This window comes from Bombus vancouverensis, chromosome 10 (genome assembly GCF_051014615.1).
Source record: "Bombus vancouverensis nearcticus chromosome 10, iyBomVanc1_principal, whole genome shotgun sequence".
NCBI lineage: Eukaryota > Metazoa > Arthropoda > Insecta > Hymenoptera > Apidae > Bombus > Bombus vancouverensis.
In genome coordinates, this window is record NC_134920.1 from 220,614 (window position 1) to 240,940 (window position 20,327).

Consider the following 20,327-nt stretch of genomic DNA (forward strand, 5'->3'; position numbering starts at 1 on the left):
AAATTTCATTAAAGGTGGAGTCAATTGGAGCAGCCGCCCGACTCCTTGTTGATTGCTGATTGTCCTTATTCTGCGTGATCGGGTTGGCTCGTTGGTAGGACGCGCTGCGTGGCACGTCGTTCCAAGATGCTCGTTGCCGTATGACTTGTGGTAGTCTGGATGAGGCCGTTGTCGCCAGGGTGACTTCGAAGATACGGTCGAAGGCCCGTTGCCTGGATGGCACGTTGTCCCCTTTGTAGTCTGGATCGCCGTCTTCCTCGCCGATGCCGAGCGATTTCCAGGTGAAATTCACGACCCAAGAAGTGACGTGAATCTTGCTTCTGGAAGTGTCGTTAAACACCTCGGCCCAGGAGGGATCGTCGCAGGGGACGTCGGTGATGCTTGGTGATGATTCATCAAGCGCGGTGCGGCGGTTTGAGGTTGCCTGGGAGGCTGGACTCCCCCCGATGACCCGCTCGAATCGCATTCTCTTAGTAATGACCCTCGGTGGAGAATGACCGTTGGATGTCGTGACCGTGACTTGCCGTATGCACGGTAGCGTTCCTTGTGATTCCCTCAGCTCCTGAAGTGGTGCTTGATCGGGTGGATCTCGTATCCGACTTCGGGCTGTCGATTGGTTCTGAGTCGTCTGGAGTCGTTCTGCTTGGTAGTGGTACCATCCGCTTGATGCTCCGTTCGAGAGTACTCGTCGCTGTTCGAACGATAGCCGTGCGTATGATGCCGTCCGCGCCGGGTTGGGCCTTGATGATTCTACCCAATGGCCATTGCATCGGGGGGACGTTGTCTTCTCTGAGAAGGACGATGGTGCCTTCTCGTATGTCGTGACTGCCCTTGCTCCATTTGTTCCGGATGTGTAGCTCGTTGAGATACTCTCGATGCCACCGGCGCCAGAAATGTTGTTTGAGCTTCTGAATATGTTGCCAGCAGGAGAGACGGTTGGATGGCGTATCCCTGAAATCTCGTTCTCGGAGACTGGTCAGTGAATCTCCGATGAGGAAATGGCCGGGAGTGAGAACGAGGAGATCGTTTGGGTCAGAAGATATCGGCGTCAACGGACGGGAGTTGAGGATAGACTCGACTTCGGTGATGAGGGTGTTAAGGTTTTCGAAGGTCAAGAGCTCGTTACCGACGACACGTCGGAGATGTCGTTTGAAAGACTTCACTGCAGCCTCCCACAGCCCGCCGAAATGAGGAGAGTTGGGAGGGATGAAGTGCCATTCGATCCGTCGGTCGGCTAAAAAGGACTGGACCTTTGCCTTGTGATCGTCGGATTGCAGGAGATTTCGGAGCTCTTGTAATTCGTTGTTGGCACCAACGAAGTTGGTACCGTTGTCGGAGTAGATTGTCGCACAGAGTCCGCGGCGAGCGATGAATCTTCGCAGAGCGGAAATGAAGGCCTCGCTGGTGAGATCGCTGACCACCTCGATGTGGACTGCCTTGACTGCAAGACACACAAAGACTGCTACGTATACCTTGATTTTGCGTCGGTTGCGATCCCTTCGTTCCTTGATGAAAAACGGCCCGCAGTAGTCAATTCCGACGTTGGTAAATGGCCGTGACTCTGTGATCCGCGCCGCTGGAAGGTCGCCCATTATGTACTCCACTGGAGGGGGGTTGGCTCTGCAGCAACGGACGCACTTCTTCAGCGTGCTCCAAACTTGACTGCGGCCGTCGATAGGCCAATACGATCTCCTTAGGGCGTACAAGGTAGCTTGCGTTCCGGCGTGGAGATTTAGGAGGTGTTCATGCTCGATTATGAGCGCGGTGACTGAGGATTTGGGTAAAATTATTGGATGCTTCTGGTGGAAAGGCATTGGTGAATGACTGAGTCGGCCTCCGACGCGCAGCATCTCGTCCTTGTCCAGAAATGGATTGAGTCTTTGGAGCTTCCCCTTCACTGCCGAGTTTCTATCTGTCCGGAGAGCACGGATTTCGTCTGAAAAATAGCAGGCTTGCAATAGTTTAATTAATCGGTTATGTGCATTGGTCAATTCGTGTATGGTCAGAGGTTTGCCTCGATCCCGGGCTTGTCTCCATCGAAGGCACCGAGCGGCAGTTCTTATAAGCTTGGGCCAAGAGGAGAATCTTCCCAATATGCTGTGGTCCGCCGGAGTCGCGGACAGGCAGGTTGCCCTTTTCTGCTCTGGTGTTTCGTTCAACGGTACTGGGTTCCACGCTGGCCAGTGTTCTTCAGGTTGATGAAGCCACCCTGGTCCGTGTTGCCAAATGGTTGTTTTCAGGAAGTCTTCGGGTAGTTGGCCTCGAGATATGAGATCTGCCGGGTTGTCGGTAGTGGGAGTGTGGCGCCAATCTGCAGCGTGAGTCGTCCGTTGGATTTCTGTCACACGGTTAGCGACGAAGGTCTTCAGCGTGTGGGGTGATGTGTTGATCCAATGTAGAACGATTGTGGAGTCAGTCCAATAAACGGTCCGAGCAATGTTGATTGTTAAGGCTTGGAGGACCGTGTTGGCTAGTGACGCGAGAAGGAGTGCTCCGCTCAGTTCCAGCCTTGGAATGGTTAGTGACTTGAGCGGAGCTACCTTCGACTTCGCAGTGAGGAGACGTGTATAGACATGACCATCCAGGGTGACCGTGCGAAGGTAAACGCATGCTCCATATGCCCTTTCGCTGGCGTCACAGAACCCGTGTAATTCAATTTCCGCTGCGGGATTGATTATCGTTTTACGTGGGAACTCCACGTTGTTCAATAATGGCAGCTGAGCGTAGTATCTGCTCCATTCCGTGTGCATGTCGGCCGGTAAGGATTCGTCCCAGTCAATTTTTAGTGTCCAGAGTCGCTGGAGCAACATCTTAGCTCGCACAATTACTGGTGCCAGCAAGCCAAGAGGGTCGTAGATCTTGGCGATTTCGGAGCTGATTGTTCTCTTCGTAATTCGAGATTCGGCATTATTGATTTTGACAGAGTATAGGATCGAATCGTCGAAGGAATTCCAAACAACACCCAGTGTCTTGAAGGTTTGTGATTCGCCTAGTAGCAGCTTATCGTTTATGTCCGTCTCGGGAAGTCCTCGTAGCAGTTCCCGGTCGTTCGATGCCCATTTCCGAATGTTCAAGCCGGCTAGCTTGAGCAGTTCTGTGAGCTCCGTTCTCAATGATTGTGCCTCGACCCTTGTATCGACTCCTGTGAGAACATCGTCGACGTAGAAGTCTCGCTGTAAGACTGTCGCCGCTCGTGGATACCGATGCCCCTCGTCGTCCGCCAGTTGCTTGAGGCAGCGGATGGCTAGATAAGGGGCCGCTGAGAGCCCGAATGTCACGGTGTTGAGTTGATAAGTGTCAACTTCTCCATCAGCATTGCGCCACAGGATTTGTTGAAATTTCCGATCCTCCGGGCGCACAAGAAATTGGCGATACATTTTTTCGATATCGCCTGTAATGACGTATTGGTGAGATCGAAATCTTAAGAGGATGAGAAATAAATCATCCTGTAGTTTCGGTCCCGTATGAAGTACGTCGTTTAATGAAACTCCGGTGGTGGTTGGGGCCGATCCGTCGAACACGACTCGGAGTTTCGTGGTTTGGCTGGATTCCTTGATCACGCCATGATGTGGCAGAAAATATCCGTCGTCCGTGCAGTAGCCCGAGGTAACCTTCGTCATGTGCCCTAATGCCAAGTATTCCTGCATTACGGCATGATAGTCGGCTTCGAAACTCTTATCTCGTTGGAACCGACGGCAGAGAGATGTTAGTCGTTTCATCGCCATGGCTCTGGAGGATCCAAGCGAAGGAGTCGTCTCGTTGAATGGGAGAGCGACCATGTATCGCCCTTCGTGGGTGCGTTGAACGTGATTCTGGAAATGTTCCTCGCACTGTCGTTCCGCTTCCGAAATGTGCGCAGTGGTCGGTCCTTCGTCGATTTCCCAGAACCGGGCGAGATCCGCCTGCAAGGCCGTCGTGGACGCGTGAAATGCGTGTGCGGGCGGTTGCGAGGCTGGGCTCCCCCCGATGACCCATCCGAACCGCGTTTTTTGCAGACGCAAGTCGGTCCCGTTTGCTTGACTGATGTCAAGTTGGCCGACGCACAGTGACGCTAGTGTTGGCCCGGCGCTCAATAGCACGTCGATCGGAGCAGGTCTGTGGAATCTTGGATCGGCTAGTCGCAGATTTCTGGGTATCTGTATCGTTGACCGATCCACGGGTTGATCTGGGATCGAAGACGAGATGGTCGGTATGATGAGAAAAGTCCAGATGCGTTCGTATGTGCCGTCAACGGAGGTGATTGTGGCCGTAATGTAACGTTTCGAGGTCGTCGATAATGTGTTGAGTGTTCCGATTGGGACCGAACATTTCCGTTGGTTGAGTCTTAACGAATTGGCGAGTCTCTCGGTGATGAAGTTCATGCTAGCGCCGGTATCTAGCAGAGCTCGGCAGCGGATCGGTTGAGATCTATTGTCCAGTATGTTGACCTGCGCGGTGACTAACAAATCGTGGTGGAGTGCTCCGGAAGGAGGCGAGGTCAATGAGTCTGTCTTCGGTGGTTCGGTCCCTAGCAAAGCCGTTTGAGGACGTCAGAGCTCCCCTAGTTGTTTACGACTGGGGGAGGGATTTGATCCCGATGCCGTCGTTCGCGATGACCGAGACACACGTTTTGGGGAGGTTCGCGGAGACGTTCGGGGAGACGTTTGTGGAGACGTTCGTGGAGACGTTCGTGGAGAGGCGGGTGCCTGTCTCGATCGGTGTGACGACCGCGGGGTCGGTGAACTAGGCGGAGATCGACCGTTGGGTGACCGGTCGCTCGACGATCGACCGCTCGGTGTTCGGCTCACCCGTGTCCGTAATCTACTGTGACCATGCTCTTGATGTAAATAAGTGTGGTGTCGCTGTCTACAGATGCGACATGACCCGGCGGAGCACTGATTGAGCGCGTGTCCCTTGACTAAACAATTCGTACAGAGCGACGCCCGTTTGGCCGTCTCGAGACGCTCCTTGGGCGATTTCGCTTTGAAGATGTCGCAATTCCACAGTTCGTGTTGTCTTCGACAGTCCGGACATACCGGCGACTTGAGTGTCGTGGTGAATGCCTGACCCCGCGGCGCGCTCGGTCGCTGACGGTTGGGTGCTTCCGAGGCCCTTTTCGTCGCGGTAACTGCTGAACTTGTTCTGTCGCCGTTTGTCCGGGTTTGCAAGAAATCCACTAAGTGCTTGTATGACGGTAATTTCTTGTCTGGCAAGGTGCATTGCCATTTGCGAATGGTGGCTGGGGGTAGCTTTGATGTAAGTAATTTGAGAAGAACGGTGTCGGATGTGATTGGGTCACCGAGGTTCTCTAACGCTTGTATATTTATCTGGAACGTCTCGAGAAAGTCGTCTATGGCTTCGGGTGTCTCTTTAACTATTTTTGGATAGTCCAAAAGCAAGTCGAGGTGGCGCATGCAGATTTGACGGTGGCAGTCGAATTTTTCTTTGAGTACGTCAACAGCGATGGCATAGTTTGACTCGGTGATGGCTAGCGATTGTATACTTCGCGCGGCCCTCCCCGTCAGCGCTGATCGGAGGTGATAGAATTTTTGGACTGGTGTTAGTTGTTTGTTTCGATCTATCGTTGACGAGAAGGAATCGTAAAATGACTGCCAATTCTCGAGCGTACCATCAAATGTGGGTATTCGAATCTCCGGCAGTTTAAGCGATGTCGGCTCGGCGACATTAGACGACTCGGGGCCTTGTGATTTCGACGGCGATGCTGGTGTATCATCCATGAGGGTGTGTATTCGGACTAGAAGATCGTCATATGTGTCGGTTACTTCGGAAACGCGCGCGTCGTCTATCTCGCCTAGATCTTCTAATTCCTCTTGTAACAATCGATATTGTTTCCATGCGTCGTCGAGCATTGTCATATAGGCCGTTAATTGGGCCTTAATCGGTTGTGTGGATTTTTCGTATTCATCGAGTCGTTTCGACACAGAGGTGAATCGACCGATTTGAAAGCCTCGTCTCCGATGCAAGGATGTGATTTTCTCTGCGTTTCCGGTTGTCATTGTTTGTTAGATAAGTGGAATGGTTATAACTTACTTCTGTTGAAGATTGTCCAGTTGCGGCAGGAGGTTGCGTGGTTGCGTTTTAACCACCGAATTTTACCTCTTCAAGGGTGACGATCCTTGACGTTACTGACCTCGCTGGGGGGTAACGCTTCCGCTGCTGGTTATGTTGGATTCACGTGGCACTGTATGATAGTGGGTGTCACTGGTGTGCGCTTTTCACTTGACGCGTGATGCGGCTTTGAGGGTCGAATGATTCGACCGGTTACGTGTCCACACTTTTCACTTGTCACTGAATCCGGCTCGAAAGATCGAATGTTTCGACCGGATGGGTGACAAAACTATCCACTGCCACTGATAATCCGGCTCGAAGGACCAAATGTTACGACCGATCGCGGAGAGACGCGGTCGCTAGGAAAACGCGTCAGCGAGAGGCGTAAATTCTCGCTACGATTCGGTGAATCGACGCCGCGAAGTAGTCGTTCCCCTGTTTCGGGTAGGATAACAGAGGTGGTTGATTGAATATTACACAGTAGTAAGTTAGGTCACCGTTTATTCCACAACTTATAACGAGGATAGTTACACTGGTGCGTATGTACGAGATGAGTGAGTGACTGACCTGCGGGTGTGTATACCCGCTCGAAGGATGTTGACCGTTCGAAGGATGTGAAATCAGTGCCTTTGGGAGACGATGCTGTCTCGGTGGAAGGCTAAGGATCGGTCCCTCCAGCGCACGGGACCATCGGATTTGTTGGAGCCGATGTTATTTAGGAGAGTGAGGGAATAGGCTTCGTTTTTAATTGGTTAAACGAAGGGTCTTAACTGCCCTCTAGAGAAAGTGATTAACGGGGGAAAAGTTGCCGCGTACGTGACAAAAAACAACTTTCCCTTGTCCTGCCGAGGTAGACAATAGTGTTTAGAAACTCCTCGGGACCAGATGTTTGGTTTTGTTTAGAGGACCTTTTCTCGTAAATCTATGATTTATGGACGGTGCTTAAGGATAATGAGGGTACGCCATGCGGACGAGCGGACCTCTGGTGTCCTTCTGGCCCGTGGTGTGTGACCTGGGCCAGGCAGAGAGTCGCGCGGCGTAACAATCATCATTATCCGCATTCAAATCAATTTTTAAATAATGCATATTTTATTAAATACTTTGTTACAATACACATTGCAGAATTCCAATTACTTCTCCAATTATATCTTTAATATGGGAATACTACCGTAATCCCTCTATCTTTCCTACAGTTACATCGATCAATGCTCATTCTGTAACTTCGCGTTACATAATAATAATAATAATAATAATAACAATAATAATAATAATAATAATAATAATAATAATAATGGTTCTAATTGTGCCGCTTTAAATGTTGATTTCGCAAAATACGTTACGCGATATAACGTTGTACACGATACAAGCGAAATCAAAGAGTGGAACCATTAGTAATGCCACAGTTACTATTATTCGCAGTTAATTAAAGATTACACGCATGCTGTGCGATCGAACAAGCAGAAATATTTCACGGTTTTCTGAAACAATTATTTCAATGCCCGAAGTAAATAAATCGCCAAACTGAGAAGAAAGGATATAATATATTCATTTTCGATTTACTATTTCATGAATGGAAAATATCATTTGAAAATAAGAAACAAAAGCTGTTCGCTATCATTCGAATTACATTTTTCGATATTCTGTTTTGCGCCGTGGCAGTTTTCGTCGGTGTCTAAACAATGTCCAGTCCGTGACGCTTTATATGCTTACATCCGCACGCCGATGTTTGACAATAGGCTCGATGATCGAGTGAAAATTTAACAATTTGCGCCTGAAAGCTCGATCGAATTCACCGTCACGCCTCTCTGCGCTTGATACCGTATTTAAGAACAATGCCAGATAGACGATATCGGGCACAATATGAAATCGAAGAGTGGAATTAGTAGCGATATTGTCAACGATAAAGGTTAATTAACCTTTGATTCTGGGAAAGAAGGGAATACGACTCGTACGAATCGTCGAAACAGAATCAATCGTGCCAGTGTATGGATAATAGATAACTAATTAATTGGCAATTAGCGATTTATCGAACGCTGAATATTTCTCCATAGATTCTCACGTAGAACTGTTCTTATCTTCTTTTCGTACAGGCATACGGGAAATAAGTTTTGTTATATTTAATTAATAATATATTCTAAGAATTTATACAGTAAATACACGCGGAGAAATATGGTATTAATAAAGTGATCCGAGAATTAAACGTAGGAATTTAATCGAGTTGATAAATTGAATCGAAAATAGATTTCAGTCTGAATTAATCCATCGATGTACATTTTTTACTTTTATTTCATAATTTATGCGGATCCCATTTTTCCTCTGGAAAAGATCTACTTATGGAAATTGGATAGATAAAGTATCGAATAAGGACAAGATAAGAGAAGAATCAAGCAATGATTGTAAAAGAGCGATAAAAATGATTAATTAACCTTCTCCGTTTTCTTCCCTTTATGATTACGTTTTTTAAATTGTCTTTGAAAGGATTATTTCCCAGTTATTAGTAAGAAATTACTCACAAACCATTACGCCGGAATTAATATAAAATTTCCGTTATTTTACCTCCATTTATAAATTATCAAATTTATTTAAAAGGCAAAAGGTATAAAAAGAAGCGACTGATTTTAATTACGCAATTAAATCTATCAAAAAATAGATGTAGATATAAATGAGTTTCATTTTCGAAATTATTGATTTCATCCATTATTATATTATATAATCTTCCTTTATTTATACTTTGCCATTACGATCAAGAAGAAAATGAATAGAATAAAAATATCCGATAAGATCGAAAGGATATTCTTTCTGAATTTTTAACACTGCGAGATTCGCTGCGAAAAATTATATCGATATAGATTCTCGTTAGATTTTTCTTTGATACCGAGCGCAGGCTACCTGGTCAGTAACCACCAATCGATCCTAAGGTGTTTCCGAACCATTAATTGATATCGCTTCGTCGTCCACTTACATCTTATCGCAACAACAGGTCTTCTCGTATTCTTATAAGCCAACGATGCTCTCGACTTAATCGGTATGTATCAGATTTTCTATTTTTATCCTTATTTTTGTAACTTCTTGCGTCTATTATTTATAAAATCTTGTATATCTTTGAAAAAAGTTAATATCTTTTACTCAAATCGAAACGAATCGAATTATTAATATAAAAATAATACGTGTGTCGATTGTGCAGTTAGGCGATGTAATTGCGATTACACGGATTAAAACAATTTTTATGCTGCGACGAGAATTAACGAAAATTGGTAAGAATAGAATACTCCAATTGAAAAACGAATTGATCATTAGATGAAAGAAAATCTAAATCAAGGTCGATGAATAGATAATAAATCTGCGGTATTCATAAAACTGAGTAACTAACTAGGATAAAGGTGGTCAGCTGTGTACACAAAGCGGATTAGCTTTATTATTAAGTAGTCAGCAACGAAACTTTATTACCAGCAATATTGGTTTTCATTGTTCGTATCATGGTACATAAACTATATTTATATTGTTGCGTGCCCGTGGCATAACTTGCTTTATTTGCATCTTTATACAATGGATTAACGTTCATGCAGTTTTCTGATTAAGACGAGATCGAAACACGTGCGCGCAATTCGAACTTTCGAACGCGGTTCGCGTTGGCAATGGCATTCCACACAGCGACTGTCAAATACTCGTGTTCCACACTGTGGCTGTCACATGCTTGCGTCATTGCCCCCTCTCGTGAAAAGGCGGGCGAGTCGATCGCGGCAACTTTATTCTGTTTATCGGCAACTTTGCATCTCAGCGGCCAGATGCAACGAATATTCTTTGTACCTCGAACAGGTACTTTACTATTTACCTGCGTCGCTTTTTACAGACAACCAACGCCTCGAAATTCGTCCAAAGTCCCAGGGCGAAACCGCGTAAAAGTCCCCCGCGAGACATCGGTATCCGTATCCGAAATTTCTCTATCCTCCGAATGACTAATTTGCATTCTCGCCTTCACTTTGCTTTTTCAATTTTGAACTTTTTGTTTCGTGAAACCTTCTTTCCCTCGCAAACCGCCACCAGAATCCCATCGGCGGTGCAATTATGGAACACCGGCTGATCGGCCACCCTCTGCTTAGTCTCTAGCCTTTTCCAACGAGACGCCCTCTTCTTGGCCCAGACTGCGGAGTCCTGTCTTCCCCTCTGTGCAACAGTCGGTCTAAGAATGTGTATTTCCCCCACAAGCACTCTTACACTCTGCTCGCGTCTTGCTCAGAGCAACGTTCTACAGGCGCGTTCTTCGTGATCGCGCTGGCCCGGAAGGAGATTTGCTTCTGTATTATTCAGGCTTCTTCATAGGACCGCCACAATCAGAGCTCGTTCGTACTCGCGAGTGGCCGCCCCGGAGCTCCGAAGCGAATCCACGTTCCAGCGGCCCCGACATTCACCGATTTCAGAGTCCCAACTTTCTCCTCCCGAGGTTCGCCGACACCACTCTTCGGATGACACGATTCTCCCATTCTTCGCCAGCGTTCGTCGCATCAACATCTTTCAACCGACCTTCGCTCTCGTGGATTAAAACGAGTTCTTCTTTCGAAGGATTCGCGACGAGCGTCTCGCGGTTCAGAACGAATTTGACAAGCGAGGAAGCAGTTGACGAAATTGCACGTGTACCCGCTACGTCGTCCTTTTCCCGTATCCCTGAACCTTTTCCCTTTTCCAGCAATCCTTCTGCAGCTGTCTTGACTTCCAACAGGCGTCCAACAGGTTTCAATCTCGTGATTCCTGTCCTCGATCTTTCTTCCATCCATCGACGTTCGTGCCTCCGAACGGGCAACGTCCACGGCCACCTACCACTCTTATTGCAACCGACGCTGTTCTTCCCAGCGGGTCCAAACTGCTTCTCTATCGGGTTCTAGAGTTTCTTCGCTAATTTCTAGAGTACCGGATCTGCAACCAAAGATCGAATTGGTATCCCACTCCTGACACCTTTATACGATACAGTTTTCTGATTATACAAGATATCGATATCGTCGAGGGTCGACTTTCTAACGATATTATAACATAAAACAGGGAGAGAGAGAGAGAGAGAGAGAGAGAGAGAGAGACTTCTCTATAACAACACAGATAAATGAAATATCGTAATCTTACGATATCGACGATTATCTATTAAATGTGGCTTCGTGGGTATAATAAATTTTTATTATTAATTTAATGAGATATACAAAAATTCGGACCTTTCACTTTTTACAGTGAAATCGTTTAAAAAATCAAATACGATGTCAATTAATCTCATGTGACCAAAATTATTTTCTTATGTGATTTTGAGATTAAAGAATTATCTGTTTTTTCTACACCCTTCGCATAGCATGGAAAGTATGTCTTTTAACAGAAAGTATGTATCTTTGGCTCCTATAAAACTTCGTTAATTATATCTTTATGCCTAACAGGTTCTTTCATCTTTTAACTATTTTATATTAAAATATTTCTTTTTAGTCATAAGATGAAACAAAATTAGAGTGGAAGAGTCAGATAGTGAAATATTAAAGGAACGTCTGAAAGAGATAGAAAGAGAGAGTAGCACGATGACGAAGTGACAAGAAGAAAGGAGAGAATTTTACCAAAGAAATGACCTATCAACAACAGAAGTAGAAAGAAGAAGGGATGCTTTAGAGAGTAAAATAGGCGGGAAGAGAGAAATAAAACTACAAAGGCAATGGCTGTGCAGTAAGAGAGAAAAATCAAAATATAATCGAAGATAGAAAGAAATCGAGAGAAATTGACAAAAACGTCAAAATACCTAACAAGAGAAAGAAGGAATATACTACTACCATCGTTCTATACGTTTTTGCATCTTGAAATTTTCCAGTTTAGACATTAATATTCTACCGAGCACTGTTGCTCCTTTAAATTGACGTATCTAAAATTTTCAACTAATTTCGGTTAAATGTATAATAGTAGGGTTAATAGTAGGGTTTCCCTCCTTTTTACGGTTAGTTAACTTCTGGAAATTTGAGCATTCGATCTGATCGTTAACGGTTGATCGGTCGATGAATACTGCCTCGGTCCTTTCTGTTTCGATCAGAGCTGAACCACGTGTCTAGGGAATTAGTGCATCATTGAGGATGATACAAACCGATTGGTTTACGTACTAAAATTGTTCGCTATCGATTCACGGCCGAATACGTGATCGTCGAAAAGGATGCTTTTATCAAAGGGACATCGTAATCCGGAATGCAAAGTAAAATTTTTTGATATACACTTTTTACACCACACATTTATTTACGTTTCAATTTGGAATAGTCTTTTAAAAAGAGAGTTCTCCGATGTTTCGGTCATTTTACTTGTCCGATTCGAAAAAACGATATGATTCTCGATACGAGTATAAAAGTGGTCATAACGTAAACCGGAATGGAAAAGAATATTTTGAAAGTTAACAAATATCCTATCAATTAGAATTAGATGATCAAATTTTCATAAAAATATAATGCATAGTTAATTCGTTTTCGGACTACGGACAAAACGAGATTCGATAAACGAGCCAAGAATATCGACCAACGTTTTTCTCGCAATTTGTCAGCTTATCAACTCCTCTGAAAACACGCGGCGAAATATTAAACTGGCCTTTGAATTTCAATTCGACGTTATTCTAGTTCCGTGGTTGGAAATTAGTTGGGAATATTTTTATAAACGGTCCGGGGAATATGAAATACCATGCATATTGTAAAATAGGATGAAAATTGTGGCGTACGTGAATACACGCATGCAAACTTCTGCATAACTGTTTAAATGCAGATGAAGCAGAGTGGACGTTCGAATAGAGTGATTTAAATCAACTAACCCCCGCTAGCTCTGGCTGACCTTATATGTAGATAATACTGGTACGGGTGGCAGTGCTCATAAATCTCGTAAGGAAATTTCAGTAGAAAGAAAAATAGTTCTCGGCTACAGTGATTAATTGATTTACGAGCCACGAGATGCGCTTCATTGTATATTAGTCTCGCTATATAAGCATGCATGATCTTATATAATACATGTAGTAGAGGAGTTCCGTTTTAACTGCGCGTATCGTTGGAAACGTATTAAATTGGAAAGGTGGAACACAAGAATTTTGAGAACGCGAGCTAGACAGCATTTAAGACATCACGCAAACTAAACAGTTAAATAATATACTGCTAAAAGCGTTTGATTTACCTGAAATACCGTCTATTTTTCCCCGTGTTACCTCATACCTTTTTAATATAAGATCAAATAATATAATAATTTAGCGATACTCACAAATATGATTATTATTTCGTATCGTATTTTCGAAACAGACGCGATATTGATTCTGAATTTCAGCTCACAGAGAAAATTAATAACTTTCGAAACACGAATATCGATTCTTAGAAACGTAACGTTTAGAGTTAAAAGTTAAAAAATCGAAAACTTATTTTTCAGTATTTCGTAACGTTTAATTTGCGTTTTAGAGATTCATACGACTTGCATCTCGGACGTACGCGAACGAATATATTAATCCAAAACTTATAACAAACTAATAATCGTTATAAGTGGATGGTCAGTGCGTAGCTGTCGTAACTAGATACGTGGGAAATAACTTTTGAATTATAACAATGTTACGGAGTACTAAGTATGAATTTCGATGAAGCGTTGATCGGCTACAAAATGATAAATGTCGAAGGCAACATTTTTTTCAAACTAGTTTGCAAAATAAGTTCCCAATAAGCTGGCGTAGATGGAAAAGCATTACGACTATATTTTTTTCGAGTGGAAACAATATCGGCAATGAAGAAAAGTGTAGATTTTTATGTTACAATCAACCGGTATGTGTTGTAGCCGATATCCGGGCTCAGCAATACCCGGACAATAGAAGCCAAATGAGAGTTGTACGTTGCGGCGACTCTGCTGGACCGACACTCACCCTCCGCTCCTCCCATCGTACCAACCCCTCGCTAAACAGCTTTTCCTCCATTTCTTTAACTAAATGTCAACAAATAAATTTGCAACGCGTCATTGGCTAAACTTCAACGTGCGTTACAGTGTGCGTAATATAGTATTTCGATTTATTGACAGCCACTCCTGTCTATTTTCATACCGTCCTGTTGCAATAAAGAGTTCCTTGACCTGCGAAGCGTCGCACAAAATTGTTTAGGTACCGCAGGAAAGAGAACGAGGGAGGAACGGAAAAGGCAAAGCTTGTAACGCTTACGTTGCCGTCCTTTTTTAATACTTTGAATGTCGGGATAATATCGGAAGGTTGAGATTCACAATGGTGTAAAACAAATCGCTGCTAGTTTTCGTAAAACGGTGCTCTGCGCTTATTATTACAAAACATTCGTTATATTTTTCCCTGTCATGAACAAAGTATCGTAAAAATCATACTGGTATGTTTCAAATTTTGCCGTAAATGTCACAGTAAAAGAAAAAGCAAAACGAAATGCGGGAACGAGCTGATATTACCATGTGATAGTAAATGCTTGTTCTTGCAGCAGTCTTGTCCTGTCGGCGACAGGAAACGGAAAACTTCGCATCGTTCGGAGAACGTTCCTTTGTATCGCTGATAGTTCGTCGGTCGGAACATCCACAGTCTCGTTCGTGAATTAATTAGCCAAGATTAATTCTTTGTCAATCGATAGCGAAATTAACGGTACTGAAAAAATTGTAATTTAGTTGCCACAAAAATTTGCAATCCATTTCGATGCTTTTTATATTCCGTAAAAAATAAGTAGAATCGAGCAAAATAGATTGTTCTCGATTTTATATTTATTTTATACAGTTATATTTCGTTTCACGTTTCACTATCTCGATTATTGTATACAAAATTCAGTGCTAAACACTTCTTGTACCATTGCGCGAAAATTCTTCCCTCTATTAGCTCGTGCAATGGAAGGTCTACTATACGTATAACTTGTATAAAGAACGTTTATCTCATAATCGGTATTACCTCGCACTTTGTCTCAAATATTTTGAAACTATAACGTTAAAGAGTATTTATAAGAGTATTTAAAATAAACAGTAGTACATGAATTTATTGTCAGCAGTGGTTTGTAAACTTTACGAATTTAATGGATATTTGTATTTCCTCGATAAACATTTTCTGGATGAAATTAATGGTAGGAGAATTTGGTTACTCGAGGCAGGGAAATTGATTAATAATCTACGTAATAGTAATCATAAAGTTATTGTATAATCTGCCAAGTTTACCAGTTGGAAAGTACCATAACTTGCACATCAGTTGGAGAAATTCCCTTTCGCAAACTTATCACGTCTCGAACTCTGGCGAAGCGTGACTTAAGTACAACCTGGAATATTCGTGTTAGAAAAGACGGTTTACAAGAGTCAAAGGTACTCACGGTTCTCGTGAAACTGTTTTTAAATCATATCAAACGGTTTTAAAAAAGCACGTGCATCGAAATGATAATACAGATCTGTATGCATATTTATATATATATGTATATATACGTACGATATAGTGGCTCATGAGTATTTCAACAGTTTAAACAAATTTTTTATGGATACAGCTTGCGTCTTGACGAAATGAAACAAATAATTAATTTCGTGACTGAACGATTCAGTCTATAAGAAATCTAGAGAACGAAACGAGAATTTCGTAATAGTGCTTATATACTGTTATTAGTTAAATATTATCTGCAGATATATTTTTAGCCTAAGATTGAAAACTTTTTATACGTTCTTGAGAAAGTTTAGATAAGGAAGTTATTTTTTAAGGTATGATCGAAAGAGCATAGTTGATATATTATCGATTTTCATAGTTGTACTCAATTTTTCAACGTTATTCGTTATTATTTTTATAATCACGCTCTCTTCGTTCTTATAATTTTATAACACGTAGGTTACAGAACCGCGTGTATGTACGTATATTTCCAGACTACCGTTTCGTATACTAATAATTATTGCTGAAATGCAAAATAATGGGTTATACACGTACACGTGTACACACGTGAAAGCATAAACCACACAGGCTACAAATATGGGGTATAAACGACGATTAGTGGGCAAATTTTCGGCATTGTTTCATTGGAATTCGGTATTATCGTTCTATAACATCGTTCCATTGTTCGTATTGCCTTTGACTTGGTTTGAAAATCTGTTGGTGATTTTACGATTATTGAATTCTGCGAATGTCGAAATTAATCGTATTTATACATTATAACATATTTCCTACGTTTTTCCATTTTTGCGAACTCCTTCGAACCTTCCGTATTTTACTATTTAACGTTGACTTTTAATTCGTTATAATTTTTAATATCATGGAAACAGCGTCAATTTAAAATTTATGTAATTATTTTAGAGACCGTACACTTTGCATCTGTATCGCTTTCCATGTATAGGTATTGAACCAAAATTTGACACCAGTTTCACCCAAAACGATACATTTATCGTTTAGTTAATTGATAATCGTATAATAATTGTGAACGAGTTAAATGTACGATTATATGTACAATAACTTGCGATTCGACGTAAATTTTGCATTCTATTAAGTTGCCAATAATCTACGACAATGTTTGATGCGATTGTAAATAATAAAAAATGGAGAAGAATCACAATTCATGGCGTCGATCGTATTCTTCGCGATAATTATATTCACCGTATTTCGTTACCACTTAATACCATCTACATAATGTTATAACGATACATTCCTTCGTATCATCTATAAATTTCACTGGCGTACATTTTATTTATTACATTCATCGCGTGACACTCTACACGCGACCATCGCCGATAATTAATTCGAATTCCTCCCGTTTAATTTGATGCTGCGAAATTATTTAATGCGATTATCGTTATTTCAAGTGCGACACCATGTAATTTGATTCATCCTTGTAACCACCTGCGCATGACATACGTGTAGTATCGTGGACGAAAGGCCTGGGAAATATCGGGCGAACTATGAACAGTGTCGCGAGAGCCGAGGCGCCGTCGGGCCCATCAATGTGTCATCGGTCTTTTCAAGTGCATAGTTTCGTGGAAAAGACCTACGTGACCCTGGCCACGAGCGTCTGTGGAACACGTGTGCGGTGGGCCTAGGAAAAGGACAACAGAATGCGACAACGGCCAGAGGGTCAGTCGAAAAGCAGAGCGCGAGTCGAGAAACCGAGTGCGAGTCGAGGAGCCAAGTGCGAGTCGAGCGGAGACGGAGGTTGCGAGTGGCGTTGCCGAGAGAGTGTGGATTGCGCTGTGTTCTGTACGTTTGGTATGAATAGTTCAAATTAATCAACAACCGTCTTTTTCTGTCTGATTAACATCTCTATTGTCCACGTTTTGTAAACATATTACATCACGATATTACATATTTTTGGGGGCTCGTCCGGGATTGGACAAGACAGAAAACGAAACGGTTTAACAGAGCTATTCGAGCTAGTTGTGAATTTGCCGGTACGCGGTGCGGTAAAAGACGATATCGTTGACTGTTTAAGTTTGTGTAGTGTGAAAAATGGCAAACGTCGGGGACGAACGATTGTCGGGTGAAGAGGGTTCGACGCTGGAGGAGCTGAGGAATAAGCTCGCGCGAATGAACCTCCCTATATCGGGTGCGAGGTCAGTGCTGATTGCAAGGCTGAATCGGGCGTGTAGGGCTGGACAATCGTATCCTAAGGGATCGACGGGCGGTGAAGAGCTAACCGGTCAACGAGATTTAGAAAGTGTACAGAGAGCTGAGCGTGATTGCAACGAAGGTGAGGATGTTGAGAAAATGAATACGAAGGAGTTGAAGGAGCGCCTCGCTAGTTTGGGTTTAAAAACGACGGGAAGAAAAGTAGAATTACGCGCACGGCTACGAGCGGCCATGGATGGTAATGACATATCGTCGGAAGAAGAAAGCGACGACGAAAGTGAGGATGAAGATGACAGAAAAAACGCCAGAGGATACAAGAGAGGTACGCGAAGGTTGTATCAGGACCGTGATGAATATTGTCGAAGGGCATGCGTTGGTTCGACACTGAGTTTTAGAGACGTCGAAGATGCATTAGAGTCGTTTAGTGGCGACAAAGGTGAAAATGTCGAACGATGGTTCGAGTCGTTCGAGGAAGTCGCTGATACGTGCATGTGGTCGGATGGGCAGAAGGCAGTCTGCGCGAGGAAGCTGCTGAAGGGATCAGCGAAAATATTTGCGAGCTTCGAGTGTCATGCCAGGGCTTGGCATGAGTTGAAGAGGGGGCTAGTGAAAGAATTTTCGAGGAAAGTCAACAGTAGGCAAGTTCATCAGAAACTTGAAGAAACAAAAAAGGAGAGTGATGAAGCATGTTTGGCTTACATGTACCGCATGCTCGAAATAGCCAGCCATGTGGACATGGAGGAGGAAGCAAAGGTGGAATACATAGTGGATGGAATAATAGACGACGAGAACAATAAGGCTGTATTGTACGGCGCTACGTCAATCAAAGAGTTGAGGAAGAGGTTAGTGATGTACGAAGAGCAGAAGAGTCGCAGAGCAAAGTCGATTGTGAAGTCGGCTAAAACCCAGAAGAACGGGAAGCCCAGTCAATCTGTAGATGCAATGAAGAAAAGAAGATGCTTCATTTGCGGTAGTGAGGATCATCTAAGTGTTAAGTGTCCGGAGAGGGGAGAAGGTGTTAGGTGTTTCAAGTGCAGCGGATTTGGACATATTGCAGCGAGGTGTACGGCACGACCGAAAGAGACTTGCGTAGTGTCAAGATCCGAAAAGGGGAAGTATGTGAAGGAAGTGGCGATAGATGATTGTAGGTTTGTGGCACTAGTGGATACGGGTAGTGATCTCACGTTCATTCGATCAGACGAGTATGCGAGGTTAGGGTCACCACCGCTAGGTAAATGCAAGCTTAAGTTCGACGGTTTTGGTTCCGCTGGCAATGAGACCTGGGGTGAATTCACTAAGGTAATGACGGTTGATGGGTGTAAACTGCCAATCACTTTGCACGTTGTCTCAAACAAAATATTGACGAAGCACGGCCTGTTGTTAGGCACTGATTTTCTGGATGAGGTAGAGTTACGGGTTAAACGAGGCGAAGTGACTTTCTTGCGGCTTGACGAACAGACTAACAAAGACGTGTCGGATGTGTTTAGAGTTAACGTGGTAGAACAGACTGACGAAACAGACCTAACACACGTACAGGAACCGCATTATCGTGAAGCGATTCGAGATATCGTTAGGGGGTATAGGCCGGAGAAGAAGCGAGACGTCGGAATAACCGCAAAAGTAGTTTTGGAAAGCGACAAGCCGGTAGCGCGAAGACCGCGAAGACTGGCGCCGTCGGAAAGAAAGGAAGAAGATGGTTTGATGGAAGCGTGGACAAACGAGGGTGTCATCAAATCGTCAGACTCGGAGTATGCGAGTCCGATAGGTGTAGTTAGAAAGAAAGATTTGTGTGTGCGTGTGGCTAGATGGGCCTTGTTACTAGGCGAGTTTAAGTATCAGGCGTGTCATCGGCCGGGGAAAAGTATGCAGCATGTAGATGCTCCGAGTAGGAAGCCCCTGCCGAGCACTATGTATGTAACGGAGAGTGAAGACGGGCTGATTGCACGGTTGAGAAGGGCACAGAACAAGGACATCGAAGTCCGTAGGATTTTGGACGCCGCAACGTGCAGTCAGGCCGATGGGCAGGTAGTAAGAAACAATATTTTGTATAAAGAGTGTAAGGACGATGTGCTAATAGTAGTATCGAAGGCGATGCGGGCTCAAGTAGTCAGGCAAGCGCACGAGCGTGGGCATTTCGAGGTTACCAAAACAGAAGCTATGGTCAAGAAGGACTTCTGGTTCAAGGGGTTACGCGAAAAGGTCGAACACGTGGTATCCAACTGCCTTGACTGTAGCTTAACCGAACGAAACATAGGTAAGCTAGAAGGGAACCTGCGAAATTACAAGGAAAGAAGAAAGCGTGTGAAGCAGTACCGAAGGAAGGACCCGCACACACCTCGATTTTATGAAACCTTGGGTCCTAAACGCCGAAAGTGACGCATCTGATGACAGCGAGATAAAAGGCAACATCTGAGGGCAGATGTTATTGCAGGATGGCCGAATGTAGTATCGTGGACGAAAGGCCTGGGAAATATCGGGCGAACTATGAAGAGTGTCGCGAGAGCTGAGGCGCCGTCGGGCCCATCAATGTGTCATCGGTCTTTTCAAGTGCATAGTTTCGTGGAAAAGACCTACGTGACCCTGGCCACGAGCGTCTGCGGAACACGTGTGCGGTGGGCCTAGGAAAAGGACAACAGAATGGGACAACGGCCAGAGAGTGGCAGAGTAATTCTACTTTTCTTCCCGTCGTTTTTAAACCCAAACTAGCGAGGCGCTCCTTCAACTCCTTCGTATTCATTTTCTC

General features: G+C 44.0%; 2 protein-coding genes and 1 long non-coding RNA gene across 3 annotated transcripts in view; all 3 read right to left on the reverse strand.

Annotated features, from left to right (window-relative positions):
• Nucleotides 1-470: 470 nt before the first annotated feature.
• Nucleotides 471-4,361, reverse strand: LOC117165270 (uncharacterized). The gene has a single exon (XM_033348706.2). It carries the CDS (start codon nt 4,359-4,361, stop codon nt 471-473), a length of 3,891 nt encoding a protein of 1,296 aa, XP_033204597.2.
• A 165-nt stretch (nt 4,362-4,526) lies between these two features.
• On the reverse strand, nt 4,527-5,996 carry LOC117164654 (uncharacterized). The gene has a single exon (XM_076622265.1). The coding sequence runs from the start codon at nt 5,994-5,996 to the stop codon at nt 4,530-4,532; it is 1,467 nt and encodes a 488-aa protein (XP_076478380.1). The 3' UTR covers nt 4,527-4,529.
• A 4,677-nt stretch (nt 5,997-10,673) lies between these two features.
• Nucleotides 10,674-20,327, reverse strand: part of LOC143303255 (uncharacterized) — a 63,662-nt gene continuing 54,008 nt past the window's right edge. Inside the window, exon 3 of the long non-coding RNA XR_013059387.1 lies at nt 10,674-10,959. This is a non-coding gene — a long non-coding RNA (uncharacterized LOC143303255). The remainder of the gene's footprint in view (nt 10,960-20,327) is intronic.

What these genes read in the sequence shown, in the direction of transcription:
- LOC117165270 (XM_033348706.2), bottom strand. Translation starts at nt 4,361, where the DNA reads ATGAACTTCATCACCGAGAGACTCGCCAATTCGTTAAGACTCAACCAA.
- LOC117164654 (XM_076622265.1), bottom strand. Translation starts at nt 5,996, where the DNA reads ATGACAACCGGAAACGCAGAGAAAATCACATCCTTGCATCGGAGACGA.